The 16,795-nt window shown below is 46.1% G+C and overlaps 6 protein-coding genes and 2 non-coding genes across 8 annotated transcripts; 5 read left to right on the top strand and 3 right to left on the bottom strand.

Annotated features, from left to right (window-relative positions):
• The first annotated feature begins 334 nt into the window (after positions 1-334).
• BT62DRAFT_310900 (uncharacterized protein) lies at positions 335-1,153 on the top strand. Its single transcript, XM_043180467.1, has 2 exons — positions 335-391; positions 449-1,153. The coding sequence occupies exon 2, from the start codon at positions 544-546 to the stop codon at positions 1,036-1,038; it is 495 nt and encodes a 164-aa protein (XP_043037538.1). The 5' UTR covers positions 335-391; positions 449-543; the 3' UTR covers positions 1,039-1,153.
• An 857-nt stretch (positions 1,154-2,010) lies between these two features.
• Positions 2,011-2,091, bottom strand: BT62DRAFT_t133. The gene has a single exon. It is a non-coding gene; the product is annotated as a tRNA-His (tRNA).
• A 2,369-nt stretch (positions 2,092-4,460) lies between these two features.
• BT62DRAFT_t134 lies at positions 4,461-4,539 on the top strand. The gene has a single exon. It is a non-coding gene; the product is annotated as a tRNA-Leu (tRNA).
• Positions 4,540-4,810: 271 nt separating this feature from the next.
• On the bottom strand, positions 4,811-6,760 carry BT62DRAFT_981901 (MFS general substrate transporter; the record flags this gene model as incomplete). Its single annotated transcript, XM_043189643.1, has 6 exons — positions 4,811-4,870; positions 4,925-5,350; positions 5,402-5,520; positions 5,577-6,173; positions 6,223-6,389; positions 6,444-6,760. The coding sequence occupies 6 exons, from the start codon at positions 6,758-6,760 to the stop codon at positions 4,811-4,813; spliced, it is 1,686 nt and encodes a 561-aa protein (XP_043037537.1).
• A 2,792-nt stretch (positions 6,761-9,552) lies between these two features.
• Positions 9,553-10,195, top strand: BT62DRAFT_310775 (uncharacterized protein). The gene is made up of 2 exons (XM_043180464.1): positions 9,553-9,658; positions 9,708-10,195. Exon 2 carries the CDS (start codon positions 9,748-9,750, stop codon positions 10,045-10,047), a length of 300 nt encoding a protein of 99 aa, XP_043037536.1. The 5' UTR covers positions 9,553-9,658; positions 9,708-9,747; the 3' UTR covers positions 10,048-10,195.
• Positions 10,196-11,326: 1,131 nt separating this feature from the next.
• On the top strand, positions 11,327-12,032 carry BT62DRAFT_921652 (uncharacterized protein; the record flags this gene model as incomplete). Its single annotated transcript, XM_043184332.1, has 4 exons — positions 11,327-11,378; positions 11,547-11,614; positions 11,717-11,792; positions 11,887-12,032. 4 exons carry the CDS (start codon positions 11,327-11,329, stop codon positions 12,030-12,032), a joined length of 342 nt encoding a protein of 113 aa, XP_043037535.1.
• Positions 12,033-12,635: 603 nt separating this feature from the next.
• BT62DRAFT_1008729 (uncharacterized protein) lies at positions 12,636-13,307 on the bottom strand (the record flags this gene model as incomplete). The annotated part of the gene is made up of 3 exons (XM_043177479.1): positions 12,636-12,755; positions 12,829-12,997; positions 13,048-13,307. The coding sequence occupies 3 exons, from the start codon at positions 13,305-13,307 to the stop codon at positions 12,636-12,638; spliced, it is 549 nt and encodes a 182-aa protein (XP_043037534.1).
• A 2,490-nt stretch (positions 13,308-15,797) lies between these two features.
• On the top strand, positions 15,798-16,587 carry BT62DRAFT_934632 (uncharacterized protein; the record flags this gene model as incomplete). The annotated part of the gene is made up of 1 exon (XM_043186763.1): positions 15,798-16,587. A coding segment is annotated over exon 1 (197 nt), but the record flags the coding sequence as incomplete, so codon positions are not given.
• Between the last annotated feature and the right edge of the window lie 208 nt (positions 16,588-16,795).

The following is a 16,795-nucleotide window of genomic DNA, read 5'->3' as shown; positions in this document are numbered from 1 at the left end:
CTTTTCTTTTACGTGTTATGTCTCGTGTTGCCGCTGTCCAGTATCTTCGTATTCTTATGATACGTGCGACCCGCATACTTCCTGGTTTGCTGCTACTTTCCTTGTGGTTCCGGTACCCTTTCCGCGAGCGTCTACTTTTGCTGCTTTGCTTTGTTTGCATCCAAATTCGTGCCTTAGCCATGTCTTCCTTCTAACCTGCTTCGTCCGGTTCCCACGTCTCTGTCCGTGGCCCGCCTTCTCTGCTCGCATGTCTGCCTTTTCTTGTCGCGCATCTACCCAATTCGATCTTCGTTTCTGAAGTGTCCTGATCCACATTTTTGCTGCCTTCTACGTATTCCTTTGTCCCTTTGTCATTTTTTTCCTTTCCATGGCGGTGTTCCTATTTTTCAAAGTTTTCCTCTTATTATTCCCGATGGTCTTTATTCCGATTGCTGACCCAAATTCACAGTCCCTCAATTCCCAACGGAGTTATCCGACTCGCCTTCGCCCTCCTCGCCAAATCCGCCCCAACATTTCTCCAACCACAATCATAACCATAACCATATGTCCTCCATTTCACCTCATCCACACTCCACTCTTCCCTCACCTAACCCGGGAATATATATTACATCCCCTGCTCCACCGCCCATGCTGCAGTATTCTTCTCACCCCGGTGGTGGAGACCGCAAACGCCCGCGTATTGATACGTCGTCGAGTTTATTGGGTGTAGGGATGGGCGGGGGTATTTCAAGCGGTGGTATGGGCAGTGCTGGAACCCATTCACCTGGAGGTATTCTTTCCGCCCCGCCACACACCATCCCTGAAGAGGTAGTGAATGTTCGTAATTCGAAAAAGTTCTCGACGAGGGCACGGAGTGACTCGGCCCCTCTGGGTCATCAGCACAGCTATTCTCAAGGCGGAGGAGGGTATTATCAAGCACCTGGGCCCAATTCTTGGGGAGTACCCCAGGATTTGATTGGCCGGCCGAGAAGTGGGGGTGGGCTGGTTGGGGGAGGGATGCAAAATATTGGGAACTTAGGTCGTGGAGAAGGGTTATAGCGTATTGCTTGTCCCTGTGCCACCAGTTTCACAAGGACCTCGCGAAGGAATATTCTCAGAATTTATTCCTTTGCCGTCCCGTCCCTTCTTTCCCTCCTTTTACCTCGGTGTTTTGGACTTATCTATCGGACTTGTGTGCTATCCTTCCTTCACTGTAGAGTTTCTAGTCGCCTGTAATCCATTCCTTCTTCTGCTTCCGCTTCATCTTGTCTGTGGTTCATTTCCCTTCATGCTGTACCCATACCATGATCTCTGCGCGCTCGTACCTCCTTATCCTCTCTTCTTTACTCTCGCACTTCAGCCTCGTTATCGACCACATAAACCGCCTCCCTTCCACGCGTACAAAAAGGCCACTGTTCCGTCTCGGACTCGCCCCGATCCGAAACAAAAAAACCATAGATCTTTTGGCCAATCTCTCGTTCCGCCTTTTGGATCCTTTGACACTCCGCTTGCCGTGTAAATAAGTCACACGTGTACATAACCTCTATCGCTCTGTTTTCGCTATCGTTTGCTTAGAGTTTTTTTCCCATCCCCACGAAATATCAAACATCATTCATCGGAATCTTTCCGGGGTTTTCTTTTTTATTTTTTTTTGCTTTCGTCGTGGGACGGACACTTGTATGATTTTAGACACCGGCGGTAGGGGGGTTTTCCTTCCAGCTTTCGTACCCCACATTATTGTATACCATATTTCACTTCTGGGTCTATATTTTCATTATTTATCGGTCTTCATGGATTCATTTTCTCGTTACTCGTTACATCTGCTTTTTGTATCACTTGTGGAAGATATGTTTGAGGAGGGAGATCGTGTATATACTGTAATTGCCAGAGGAGATGTAAACTTGAGTCAGAACTCTGAACTGTAATGGTCAGGTATACCTTAAGAGTCAGCAGGACTCAGGACTGAAGATTCAAGAGTCAAATTTCAAAAGTGATAAGAGAACAAGAAAAACATAAAGCTGGTAGCAGAGATGTCGGTAGCAGGAATCGAACCTGCGGCTCTTCGGACCTGTATACCACAACGAAGTGATTTAACCCCTAATCGATACCAACATACTTTAACTTGTCAAACCGATCATATAATGCTATAACAAATGATTTATGTTATTACAACTTGAGCTTCAGTGCAGCCTCTAAGATACTTCTTTTTCTGCACAACAGGAACAATTGCTTTCAAGTGTGAGTTACTATACTCTGTCTTGTATCTTTGGTTCTTTCAGATGTCACACTAATTTCACATATCTCAATAGTGGCATATTATTATTGTATGACTGGATGATATAATAAGACAGTGGAACTATTGAATGTTTTGTAGCAAGAGGTATTGTACTGAGTGAAAATATGCTGTTCAAAATGCCTTCTACATCCATAACATGGTTTTGATTGGGCTGGATAGATGATTGCTAAATATCTCCAGAACTTGCTATTGATTCACTGTTTTGCTTTTATTATAACTATCTTATCTTATCACTAATGCTTAGTAATCCCAATATATAGCACTCCCAGCCATGCAGAAACCTCACTGAAGATGTCAGAAACTGTGCCTTGCTTTGCTTAGCTATGTGTAGACAGTGGTGGTGGTGGTGGTAATATCAGCCTCTGAAGCTGATGGAGTTTCTGAGCAGGACTCAACAATGAACTCATGTTCACTGAGGTGGAATTGCATGGATGACTCAGGGGTGAGCCTGAGAGCTGCAAGATAGCACTCCTGAAATCAAATGTCACTCTGGTATTAGCACTTCTGTATCTTCTCATTTGCTCTGATGATATTGTAAATGATACCAAGAATGAAGATAATTAGACAAGAGTCTGCAATGCTGAGAATAATGATTTCATGTGTTGGGATTAACATGTAAAAGTTCTAGACTAAGAACTATCAGACCAAAGCATGATATGTCTCAAGCTAAATGTCAAGCAATGATTAAACAACTGCAAATACTTGATCTGCTACTTGATCTGCAGCTGCCAGGATTTGACACTAGCTGAAGAAAAGAGAGAGAGAAATAGAAAAGAAAAAAGATAAGAGGATAAGAGAAAAGTTCAGTAGAGGCTTAAGTATTGCACTGAGAGTCAGAGAGTTTATTCAGTTGTATTAAATCTTAGCTTGAGACTAGAATTACAGAATATAATCTACTTGCTTAAATACTATGCTAGAAAGTCTTAGCCCTACAGACTATGAATCATGTGTCCAAAGCATGTCCCAATAGCAATATTCTCTTGATGCAGTGGGTGCACTCCTATCTGTCCAGTATGAAATCATTGCAGTGAGTATTTTTTGCACTGTAGTAAGTCTGACAAAGACTATAATGATGCACAGTTGTTCCATGTGGTTCTAATGCTATTGTTAGCTACTATTCATATGCTGATGAGTAAGAGACCCTGCTCACCAACCTTAATGTCTTTCCTCCAATTATGTGAGTGGACATCTTTATCTCCAATGAGTCCAGCCATAAAGAAGCCAATAAATATTAGACAAAGGTATTAGACATCAGAGGATTCATTCTCATCTGATGAGAAGAGGCCCTCAATCTCATAAACAGAGAGATTGACATCTTGGTAACAGAACTGAAGAAATATATAGAGGAAGCAACAGAGTCAGAGGAGCAGATGATAGTAATATTGAGCAGGACATTGCTGATAAGCTTCTTAGGGTCAATGAGGACAGTGAGAAGTGTGTAGAGTATGAGCTCTATTTCTTGAGAACCTCCACTATTAACCCACACTCCTCCAGTCTTGAATATAACCAGATCATCTAGTGGAGAGTGTGAGTGGCTCTTGAGAGTGAGGGCTTACTACAGGAGCATATGCAGTAGGCAGATAGCTGATCAGAAATGGATAGTGTCTCCAGAGAGAGGAGAATATATCATAGCAGCCTTAAAAGACTGCATCACTTTAGACTGGAAGTATATAGGTTTTAAAGTGGCTGCAGCCATTAAGATTAAGAAGAAAAAGAGATGAGTCAAGTTGCTAGTCTTTTATGATTTCTCTTATCAGGTCCTGCATCAAATCTTACAGTGATCACTGGAGAGCTAAAGAAGCAGAAGTAGCTGAAACCCTTTTTATTCATATAGTAGCTTACTGCTGCTCTTTTATAAGAGTCAATTTGAAGCATTGTCTAAGAAGATGAGATACTGACAGATCTGTCAGCAGCATCAGAACTGTTGGAACTATTGGAACCACCACCAGCAGAGTCTGGCTTGGATCTGCAGTCTATACCCAGGCCTTCAAACCTGCTTTTGGCCTTAGACTCAAGTAATCTCTGGACAGACACTAACTGTCTTATAGCTGTAAAAGGATAAATGGCTTAAACTGGTTCAAAGGTGACTACTGAGATGTTGACTAGTTCTTGTAGCAGTGTACTCATTATTCTGAGTATAATCATCATTTCTTTGATAGCTATTTATATTCTAAATATTGGGCATGGTGAGATGGCCGAGCGGTTAAGGCGCCAGACTAAGGATCTGGTCCGAAAGGGCGTGGGTTCGAATCCCACTCTCATCATGTGGGACACCAGAGCAGGTGGAAATTCTTTTTCATTGTATAACATTAACGACAAATTTCACATCATCGCTAAATTGAGGATGATCCTTGTGCTTATCGTGGAGAATGATACACAGCACCATCATGAGATCTTTACAGTGAAATTGTACTTTGATGTCATAGATATCACAGTTACAGGTAAAGGTCGACAAGGGATACAACAGTATAACACTATCACACAACCACCTTCCATCTCTAAATGGCACTGTATAATTGAAGGTGAGGACACTTTTCATGAGCTAAAGGCATATACCGATCGCCTCCGTAACACAGGGCCCCATTTCCACAGCGACTGGTATAAATAACGTCAGCGACATAGGTAGTGCAGGTATCATATCCAACATACCCAGAACACCGGTATGAGCAAGAAGGAGATACCAGCCAAAAGAGCGGATCCCGGGCCCAGACCAAGGTTAAGAAAGAATGCACGGCCAAACAACGGAAAGACACTGGCAACCGTCGAGCGAAAGAGAGTATTTCCCGCGAGAACCGATGCAGCATACGCAGGATATGCACACGTCACATACGTCAGGATACTCTGGAAGCTAAAGTAGATGCCAGGGTGGTAAAGGGCAGCCCCGATAACAGGGAAGATCCAGTGGATGCTCTCCTTTGCTGTGAACCCAAAGATGAGGAGACTCGTCGGGATAAAGATACTAGCCATGAGTCCGATCTCGAGATGAATCTCAGGCAAGACATCGACTCCTGTGGTGCGAGCTTTTGCGAAAAGGGGTGCGATGCGGTATTTTAGGTAGATGACATATACAGCGTACTGGAAAACACTAATTAGTGATGGTAGTGATAAAAGCACGAATGTTCATACAGTAATCGCAGCAGAAACGATGAACCCAAGAAAGGGCAGGTCGCTGATACCAAGGCGAAAGTGGTAGATATCTGTAAAGACCAACGGAAATGCCTCGAACCACAAATAAAATATAGCATCTGTCAAGAGAGTGTCAAAGTCAAATTCGATAGCAGAGCACACGATTGAGACTGACAAACAAAGCCAATGTAAAGATTGGAAAACATCAACACAGGCTCTTTGGCCAAGATGAAGGGACGAATGAGGGCCTCCTTCATCACCGCCGTAAATGACTCCCCCTCTAAATCCTTCTCACTCTGAGATCGCAGTTGTTGATTTCTCGTCAACTTCCTCAGCCGCCGTGCTCGTTTCAACAAGATCGTAGGCCCGTAAGTCTCAGGGAGAAGGAGAAGAAGGAAGATCAGGGCGAAGCTGACTATCCAGATAAGTTCATACTGAGGCCATCGCCATCCATTCGCCTGAGCTGCAAACCCTCCAATAACTGGGCCAAGGATGGGACCAGCAACCCCTCCAAGTGCCCAGATACCCAGCACGTACGAGATGTGGTTCACAGGGTAGATATCAGTCATGGAAGCACCTCCCGTAGCGAGTGCAGGGCTGCTCACGAACCCAGTAAGGAAGCGAAACGCTAGGACAGTGCTCATGTTTTTTGCCATAACGATAGGTATCTGGAAGATGATGAACAAGAATAGTGTGGCCATATAGACCAGGTTTCGACCTATACTGGGAATTTCTTGCAGGGGCGCCAAAAACATGGGTCCAATGCCGTATGCTAATTGGAACATGAGTTCATGTCGGCTGAAGGAACGTGATCCACTTACCTAGAACGTACAGCGTGAGACCCAGCGTAGCCGTGGTCTGGGAGACGTTGAAGTCGATCATCAATCCGGGAATAGACGGAGTGTAGATGGCTGAGCCAATGTACACACTAAAGGTCAGGAAACTGATACAGAATGCGACAAATGCGCGTTTTGCTGGGGACCAGTTTCTGAAGACCATATACAGTCAATGGGCTGAACGGAGAGTGCAGAGAAAGTCGAACCTCGGATTATCTTGGTCGTCGTCACTGTACCATCCTACAGTACAAGAATCCCAATGCTTCTCCGCCTCAACATCCACAGCCAAAGTCGACTCCCTCGTGAGTTCCACCCGAGGCATTGTGTCTCTGGGCGTTTCCGCATTGCACAGCGTTATCGCGTCGGAATCGGGAGACAATATGGTCGAAGGTGGTTTCACGGGTAAAAAATGTAAAGGCACCTGAAAAGCGGGCCGCTGCTCAGCGTAGGGAAAGATACGGCCGTTGGATATGTGGTTGATAGCTTGGCCAATGGTCGAGTCGCGAAAAATATCCCGGACCATAGCGGTAGAATTCCCCTACTGCTAGGGAGGAAAAGCGATCGACGTCGTTCTCTCATCCTCCGACGCCTTTATAATGCCTCTTTCGCACCCCGTCAACGAATCCGTTGCTGAAAATGAAAAATTGTGCATCGAACAAGATGATGGCAAGTGAAGAAGGAACCCCTCTTTCCCATGAAAGTTACCACGTTCGGCGTCTCCCGTCCAACCACCTTGCCACTGCTAGAATGAGCTGTGATGATGTAACACTGAGCCTGGCTGTTCCAGTGTGTCTGTGTCTTGAGGCTCGATCGCATGAAATGACCGACTTCTGTGCCGTCTCAACGCCTGTATTTCATGGTTCGAAGCTAAACAATCAGGCTTCCTCTAACGATCGCTCAAAGCTTACCTGTCCTCTGCCCGCTGAGGGCCTGCGCTTCCTATGCTGTAGTCGCAAAAAAAACGCTATTTGCATGAGCAAGGCCTGAAGCGTTACTACCGCACCTTGACTGACCAAGTTCGGAATCATCATAGCACGGAAATTGAGCCTGTCGCCCTACGAAGCTGTTAATTTGTTGTTTATTTAGACCTCGAGTCCGCGCTTTGATGGATTCGTAGGCCGCGTCAACACGCATCCTCACTTCTGCATGCTGTTCGCAGTTCCACGTTCTATTCCACCTTTTATCTTCAAGAGTTTCAGGGTACCAGCTGCTGGCCGCTTGCGTTCCCTATTATACCAACACCGTTCCTAGGCTCTGTCCTCAGTGGACATGCCCACAACTGATTGAATGGAGAACATACCTTGTAGCATGTTGAGACCAGTTTGTTTCAGCAATTGTCAAAGAACCCGAACCTGACAGCTGCTTTCTCCCATTGCCATGGATTCTTGACGCATACACAGATACACCCCTCGTTGGTATGGCCTCCCTTTCGCCGCTTTCCGACTTTGAACGAGGTACTGCGAATACTGAACATAAACATGGCTGTGGACATCACATTCAGGTTGCCTCTTTCCGCATGAACGCCACCCTAGTGCATGATGGACTAGCATATTTCATGTCTCTTCCTGCCAGCACAGCACTTAACGGTTTCCTGACGAGACCTAGTTTCACCTTCCGCAATAAAACAAGTCAGCATGACAGGCGAAAAAGAATATCAGCATAAATTCAGCACAAAATGAAAGCATTTCATAAATGACGCAAGATCTATGATGGCATGAGCGTAATCCTGACAAGACCAAGGTCATAGGAATACCAAGATCCAACAAAAATGCCTGCAAGATCACATTCGAGCCATCTCCCATACCGCCGGATCCAGATGAATCGTAAAAGTAGGAACACTAACAAACGCACCTCCCGGAAAAGGGTTCCTCGAAACCATCATCTCACCTTCAGGCGCTACACGGGAAGCCCCGTAGCCACCATGGAGTGTAGTTACAGACCCTCGATGTACGCTTGAGGGTACAGTAAGTTCTTCACTCACCCGACGCCGTAGCGATGTCAGAGTTGACTTGGTCGTCAAGTTTCCTCCGGGGTTCGGCTGAGCAGTGCTTTCCGCCGTGCAGGCAAAGCTTCCATCGTGACCTGGGTGCAATCGGCTGGCCCACTCAAAGTCTTATTGGCCTGTATTTGCTTCGTGATATATTTTCCCTTGCTTGGTCGAAGAAGCATATCACGGCGTGCTGGTCTCTGGGCACCGAAGCGGTATCTAGCTGCTTCAGTTCATCCTGAATGGGGCTCTAAACGCTAGACAACCGACATCACATGCGACATAGTTCATCCTTGCAAAGAAGGATAGTAAGTGCACGATGCAGACAAGAGAGGAGCCTACTCACAAGGCACGCAGTCCAACCAAAGAGACCTGTCATGACCAGTCCAGAATTAGCTTCACCCTCTAGCCCGACATGTCCTCCATGTATACCGTCCCATTCACAGCTTGTCGATGTACGGAACACATGTGGCTCGAACTCTACCACTGTCTTCTGCGAAAAGTACGCGAGACGATCTCTCGTTTCCGAACATGAGGCTGGCGATCCCTAACAGTGATATACGAAAGGGAAGTAGTAATGAAAGCATTATAAGGCAACGGCTTGAATGTCTTACTTCCCTGCATAAAGACCAGACGTTGCGCGTCAGGAAGCGGCACAGAAATGTGATTCGGCATTATTCGAAAAAAGGGCCCTGGACCGACTTAATGAACTACTGACGGAACTGAACATAGATGTTAGACTGACCGCGCTTCATCTACAAATCACGAGCAGTTTCCGAACAATACCCCTTCTAAGTCACAAAACCCAGCAAGCATTGGAAGACCTGGCAATTAGAGGTACGAGATAGAGCGAAGATCGTGAGGGTCGACCAGAACGACAATATAAAACTACGGCGACGCCGTCGAAACAACGACTCCGAAAAGGTGAGACAACATTGGGCCCCGCGTCATCGCGCGCCCGCCTTTGGCGATCCACCATCATGCCTCTCCTATTAGCACTCGTCACGTGAAAATTCCGGTGGCAAATATTTCGACACTTAGGCAGTCGTCATCATGGAGGACTAACTGGAGCATTCCTGGGCACGTACCTGCAACCTGGTCGACATTCATATGCGGCCTCAAATTACATTCGACAGACAGTGAGAGACTCTTCCATCCTACTAAGGACATTCTGGATGATGTTGTTATGCGAGGTGTTGCTCGCCGTGACATGGAGTCGAATTCTTGGATTTCAACGATGGGAAGAGGGAAGACGACGCGCATGGCACGGCCCGCCTTGACAAATTGCGGCACGTGCCCCAATGCAGTATGCACAGTATTATTTTTTCATTGAATTTCCGAAATATCAACTGAAGTCCTTCTAGCCTTCGGATACAAGTCTGTGGCTAAGCTCTTCCCGAATATCGAAGAAAAAAGTAAAGTTTCTAGCATCAGGTAAGCCGTGCCTCCGCTTTTTGTTATTTTTATTGATCTGTATCTGCAGGGTAGGTCCCAACGACACCCAGTTTCATGCTTAAACGTTTATGCATCGTCTATTTCTTGGCGAGGATTACAAGAATATTCGCCAAATAATCGGGATGGTCACAGGTTTCTCACGAAGCCCTCATAATCCTGAGTTCATCGACCAGGTTACGGTCCGTACTCCTGAGGGCACGCAGGATATTTCTGCCACTCTCGTTATAGTTGCGATCTCCCTAACTATGCATACTAAGAGACCGTGCATCCCCTCGGATTGCACGGTGCTTGGACTGCAAGCGGTGATTCGAAGAGCAAATGTCCGACATTTCGAGGATATCCGTAAGGAAGAGAATGGTAAATGTTAAGGTAAGAAAGCGGTCAGCAAGCTCGACAAGGTAGCTCTGCAATCTTTGCTGGGGACTGTCAAAGTGGAAGAAGGGACCCGTTTGGATCCACACTTCAGGCCAACCGGACACGTGGCCACGCGCGGCCTTTTTGTTTCCTTCTTTCACCATGTACAGCTTTCTTCAGTGCCGTCTGTTGCTGAGATTCGATTCTCTGCCACCACCCTGTATTTTCGTAGTCCGGTTCAGCAATACGCACCGAATCCTTGCGTGTCCTCGGCCAACAACTGCCACTAAGCAGTGGCAACTTCCTGGGCTATCGCCATCCTTTGTTCCCTGTCGTCCCAAGAGATGCATCAATCGAAGTAGACGGAAGTAGGCTTATCGGCCTCTTGTGCACCATCTTGCTCAGAGTCTGCGTCGCCTCAATTGGATAAAGCAAGGTCTTGGGGCTGGAGGCAAGTGGAAGTATCTATCTGCGTATGACGCCTGATAGAACTGGCTAGAAGATGGTGATGATTCGTACGCTCTTTTCGCTTTCTCTACCATCCATCTCGCTCATCGGTATTCCAGCCAGAGCATCTGGTTCCATTCCTCCAATGCGTATCCTTTGCCTTGCGTATTGGAGTCTTGTAGCTCGCCACAGGACTAACAATGCCTGGATGTCCAGACCATGAGCGGCCGTTTACTTTCTCTGAATTTACTCTCCTTTGAACGTCCAACCGGAGCCAGTTCCAGCGCTACATCGTCATATTCCTGTCCATCTTGTCCTGTGGTGCCTACGCGCAGCCTAGATATGACGTGCCAAGGGATGGAAAACAGTAGTGTACACAAAATGGATAATCACTCAATATGACGAGGCGTGTTTTCCCAAATTCTGGATGAAGCAGTGATTTGGGAGGGAGAATTTCTTTGCGGGTGGCTATATGCGTACCTGGATGCCATGGTGATGGTATAAATGTTGTACTGGTACAAACTGACGAGCGATGTCGCTGGCCGTATGAACTTCGCTGTGAGTAATTCTTTGTCTTCTCGTGTTCGTCATGTTCATTCATTTCCTAGCAGGGGTGTGGTGTAAATGCTTACCTTCATGGCCGGCATAGGGTGGTTATATGGCCGTTTAGATGCAGTAGTCAGCGAGGGAGAGTAAATGAATCAGCGTTCTGTAAGTCCTTTCTCCATTTTCTCACCTTCATTGATCTAAGTTTCACAGTATCGTATATTTGGCCATCCCGTAGCTCCATTTCTTACTGCGAGGAAGACAGGAACAGACGCAATTCCTGAGGCCCTTTGCTTTTAGATGTCATCAATTCAGAAGGCGACAGAGTACAGGGGCACATTCTTCATGTTCTGTAAGTGATATGTCTATTTCTCTTCTTCAAACCTTCACGAAGATGAGGCCGACAGATGACAATCACCGAAGTGGTAGTAGTTTGCAGTTCCAGAATTCCGGACAATACCACTTGGCAACGGCTTCTTTTTTCTTTTTTCTTGTGCATTTTCATATCAATCGATTCTAGTCTTCATATGCCTCTTTATCGCTAAAATAGCCTGCGTTGGCTTGTCGAGCCTTGAATGTACCACAGAGGTTCGCTTTATACATCAGAGATGCGAAAGTACGCGAAGCTGGCGGACGAAGGAAAGCATGAGATTGATGATGATGGCGAGCGTTTTATGTCCGGATGTGTAGACTCCAAGGCAAAACACCGCAGGCGCGATCCCCATCCAGTGCCACAGAACTTCTGTTCCTTCCAATGAACCTGATGGTACGTTGTCTTTCGTTCATGACGATATCGTGCTACGGCAGGCGTCGTGGCGTTCATGGTCTCTGGTTGATCACTATTGATCTACCTGGTTGAGGTATCGACCCGTCTTTCAGTCAGCTTTTTGGTCGGAGCGACAGCGGAATGTCCGCATTCTGGATTCCACTCTACCTGCAGGACCCTGCATATCTCGGGACGTTTTATCCTATTCAATATGTCGATCAGCGGGGCAGTAGCCTGTGAGTTCTAGGATATGTTGAAATGTAATTAAGGACCATTATATGAACGACGACCATCCATCTCCTCTCTTCTGGGACTATAAGAGGCCGAGCATTTCCTGCTTTAAGCTACTTTGTGGATCCCTGTGATGCCATGGAGTCGCGGACGCCAATGCCAGCGCCTGAAGAGAGATGGGCTGTAGCACGCAACGGTCAGTCTTGACCTTATCTCTTCGAGGGTGATGGGCCAAGTGGTATTATTATGTCCTATTGATTTTCCTGTCTCTGTCCACGAATAGGATTCATCTGATGGGAATGTGGATGGGGCGCAAAAGACGAGCGAACTCTTTCTCCTGTCCTTGTCTTTGAGAACGATGAATGGATCATGCGATGTCTGGCCGAATCGGTATATCACTGCTTAGAGCGGAATAACATTATTCAGGTACGATGTCCATTTTATATGATGAAATTTTTGGCTAATTCACGTATCTGTGTAATAAGAAAGCGAGATAGTAAGATAAGATACCACTCAGATATGTCTGTGACAGCAAGAACACTCAAAAGTGTTTGAGAAAAATGTTACAGTGTGTTTTACCTGTTCGCAGTTGGAATAATCGTCAGTATACATCTAGGCCACAAATCCACCTGCTCGCTCACCATCACATAACAGGATACTAGTAGAACAATTACCCTTCGTGCTCGTGTCGAAAAGTTCTTTGACGTTCGGCAAAGAGTCGCTGGTGTTCTTCTGCGTGCATGAGCAATATGATCTTTAAACCGTGAAAGGTAACCACGGCGCATGTCATTGCTCGAGGACATACCTGCAGCCTTGTCTTCAACTCATCGGCGTTCTTGTGATAGTGGCGCGCCTTTTTCCAAGTATCCTTCGTTTCGGATGCGTACGTCAATAAAGAGCGTGGGCTGGCAACGGAAACGCGTTGCCATGCTTCAAGATTTTCTCTGGCAACTGTCAATACGTCAGCTCGCAATCTGAAGTTCAGTGAGGAAGGACATCATCATTAGGAAGGAGCCATGCTTACTCTGCCAGTTTCAACTCTTCTGTAATCAAGACTTCGCGGTGCTCATCAAAGAGCGTGTGGATGTCATCGACAGTGTCCTTGAGACGTGATACGATCATGCGGGGTGACACCAACGGCCAGACGACGAGAAGATAAAATAATACGCCATACACGATGGTGTATTCTTTTGTTCCTGCTCCAACAGATTGCAAGACGGCGAGGGTGAATTCGAATATCATCGAACTACGGGATTGGTGGCGAGTTGGAAGATGGGATTCCATCGAAGGTTGCAGCTAAAGGGCGTCCGTCCTCAGTGTTTTCGCAGTCCTAATATATATCTATTTGAATTCACCCTGCTTTGCCACGACACCACGGCTTTTTGGCGTTACATTTAGACCGTATCTCTGCATACATGTCCCCCGTTAATCTGAGCATAGGTTCAACCTTGTGGTATCACGGGAGCTACGTATCTACCAATCTGATTCTACGACATGGTGCAAACTCTAACTCTAATCTGGGAGGAACAGAATTCGCGGTTGGCTCTCTTTTGAATATGATTCTCAGACCCGAAAAGTTTTTCTCGAAATGAGCATACTTCACTGTCGCCGTGCTGTTGCTATGGGTGTCTCCGGGCTCTGGCCAAGATATCCGTTCATCCACTGAGTCTGTTCGAAAATGGTGATTGGTGCCCTCCTAAAGTATGCACTAAAAGTGTGGAACATGTTTTTCCAGTAGTACTGCAGTGAGCATCAGTCGTTGAACAAGTGGACCATTTCCCGCATGAAATGTTTTGGATGTGCAAAAACCACCCCAAAAGTTGGAAGGTATTTCCTTTTTCATGTAATAGTAATGGAAGCAAGTTTTATTCTGTGCAAAACTTTCAAACATGCATTTGTAACTAGTTATGGTTAACTTCTACCCTTTTTTGAACATAAGGAACAAACCCTGTGTTGGAAAAGGGGGTAGATTACCAAGTGACAGGGAAACACACAAAGGTGTCCCACTCTACATACAGCTTTTATACTACTTTGGAGAGCACATACTAGAATCTTCAAGCAAAGAAAAGAAAATCAGCTGAGTAATGCATAGCACAATGGTTACCATTCCCGACAATGAGTCTGGTGAGTGTGGCACTTGCGATGATCAGCACCAAAAATAGCACACTGCCCACCAATTGTGGCTCTGTCACAGATACTTCTGGGGTAAAGATATTGCCACCCCCTTCCTGCTTCTCAGCTCTTACGGCGTAAAAGTGCTGGCAACGTTCGAATTCCATGGACTAGTAGGGAGAGATAGCAGTTGTTCTAAGTAAATATGGTGCTTCAAATGCCCTCATAACCTGTAATCTGACATTTTTCCCGCAGTCGCATGTTCCTTGACGCCTTCCGGTATTCTTCCCCGGCTCACGAATAACTTCTCAGTAGAGCTCACAGTTACGAGAAGCCTAAAACCGCGAATGACGGATTGTACACTTAGGGTTCTTTCCTTCAGCCCGCACCCCTCGGAGACGCTGGACGTTGTGAACACTCAAAAATGACAATCACCTGCTGACGTCGACTTCAGCGTCGCATCCTGGAGGATTGCGCAAGATAACAGTGCGTCGTACATCTGGTCCCGTTCCGCTCTGTATATGAGGTCCCGTCCTTGATCAGAAAAAATTGGGTCTCGAGGCAAGGGTGGGTAAAAGATGAATGTATGCATCTTTGGATGTGAAGCCCGGAAGATATAGAACGTTCTGTGAGTCCCTTTTCCGTTTTCTCACCTTCATCTGGCTACCCTGCCCTCTCCATCAGCTCGGATATGCTACGGCAGAACCCTGGAGTACTTCAGGAGATGTGAACGTCACACGCAAAACTGATCGACAAACTGGAGGGCAGGCATCGCAAAAGAACGTGTTTAGGTCCCTGGGTGATAACAATGTGGTTTCGCAGCAAGTGTGCGCACTCGTTCTAATAGTTCTACCTGTCAACTGACGGTCAAGACCAGACCATTCTCAATGATACACTCTGGTCTTCTCCAGTGTCCTTTACTGGTTTCGATGTGAAATTACAGACACTATCTTTTGTTCAAGTGCAGCATACATGTGTCTTCAATCAGAGGACTTGTTTCAGCATGGCCTTGTACTTATGGTCATATTTATACTAGGCTACACCTTTTCTAGTAATTTCTACCTAATTCCTTCAATTTCCCTCAGATTCTATCCTTACTCAGCATGCCAGAATGCCAGATTGCTCAAATTCTCCCGCAGACTCCAACAAGTAGCTACATCACAACTTTGCAAATAACTCCTATCATTGTCGCCAGATGGCTTCTCTTGTCTTCGACGCGCTCGCGCTGCTACAACACCGCCTGCGGACACAAGTGCGACATGCACACTTTGAACACAGAGTCCTACGAGGACGATCACTAAGACGGATTGCGCATCCGGCAGTGTTCAGGAATGGAAACTGATGATGTAGGTTTCAGTTCTTATGGCACTTCTGGAACGATAGCTGATGGCCTAATCGATAGGAAGGAAACAAGATCATCAACGCCATCGAATATACCACCGGCCCTAAGAAGGGAACCCGCTAGGGATTCGACTGTCATGTCGTGTTGCATTGTGCAAAGACGTTACCCGCTTGATAATTAACAGAAAAAATTAGAGAACTAATTTCAGTCAAATCAATTCTTGATTTACCTGCCGGATCCCAGACAATAGATCAAGTTTTCCGCATGTACAAATGGATCCAGCTCTGGACGTTGCGAGCCGTGCCGAGATTGACGATATTGGATATCGGCAATCACGCGAACATTCTTTCTGTCAATGTCCTCTTCAGAGTACCAATCTGGCAACAGGACCCACTTCATCGTTCAAAGGACAGTCCGGCTCCTTTGAGATACCGTTGATCAAGTTCTTGTTGATAAACCTAATAATGGGCAGAATAAATGCGAAAAAGAGTAGGATCGATGATATTACGCTTGCCATACATCAAGAAACAACGTGTGTCTCTCGACTTATGGGGTTAAACCAGTTTACTCCACTTCTCGAGGAAGTATGTGCATCTCCAGGCCATCTTTACCCAGGCGCAGGCCCTGGGTTCAATTTCCCAACCGCCATCCAGCGTAATAGGTGAATGGCGACGATGGTTGATGCGTTGAGCGGTAACGGTTCATCATCCAGCATCGACGACCATCTGAGGACAGTACCTCCAAGGCTCTTTACACATTTATCCAGTTTTTTCACGGAGAAACCGGACGATAAGCTGGTCATATTCCAGTATGATTGCTTCAGTAGGTTTGGCGTTGATGGTGCCAAATGACATTTCTGATATCATATCCTTCCGGAAGGTCACGGTTTGGAACAAGCACTGTGAGCCAAAATCCAGCTCGGTTCTGTAGTTCTGGGGGAAAATCGTGAGGTGTCAATGGTACAAGAAAGTGATGGAAACAACGAAGCTGCCGGAACATGAACATGGGGGAAAAACAGCACCAAAGTTCCCATGCCACAGATGCATTTGACCTTTATCTTGTCTTGCCAGCAGTCAGTAATTGAAACGGACTGTTAGATCTGTATAACAGGGTGAATAATAAGAATGTCAGATGAATTATTGAAATATAAATGCTCCATCTATCCAATGTGGCGGCTACCTTTGAGCACCTCAGGAACACTAGTAACAACAGAACGGCCGAATTTCTGAGCTACCATGTTCTGGAATGATAAGAGAGCGTCATTTGTCATGATCTGAGTCTCTGTAGTAAAGATCAAGTAAAAATACTCAATAATTCA

This window comes from Guyanagaster necrorhizus (assembly GCF_019112545.1).
Source record: "Guyanagaster necrorhizus MCA 3950 unplaced genomic scaffold BT62scaffold_20, whole genome shotgun sequence".
Classification (NCBI taxonomy): domain Eukaryota; kingdom Fungi; phylum Basidiomycota; class Agaricomycetes; order Agaricales; family Physalacriaceae; genus Guyanagaster; species Guyanagaster necrorhizus.
The sequence above is the reverse complement of the archived record's forward strand: the minus strand, read 5'-3'. Positions and strand labels throughout refer to the sequence as shown.

Excerpts from the sequence above, each read along its gene's own strand:
- BT62DRAFT_310775 (XM_043180464.1), top strand. The coding sequence starts at position 9,748 with ATGCATCGTCTATTTCTTGGCGAGGATTACAAGAATATTCGCCAAATA.
- BT62DRAFT_310900 (XM_043180467.1), top strand. The coding sequence starts at position 544 with ATGTCCTCCATTTCACCTCATCCACACTCCACTCTTCCCTCACCTAAC.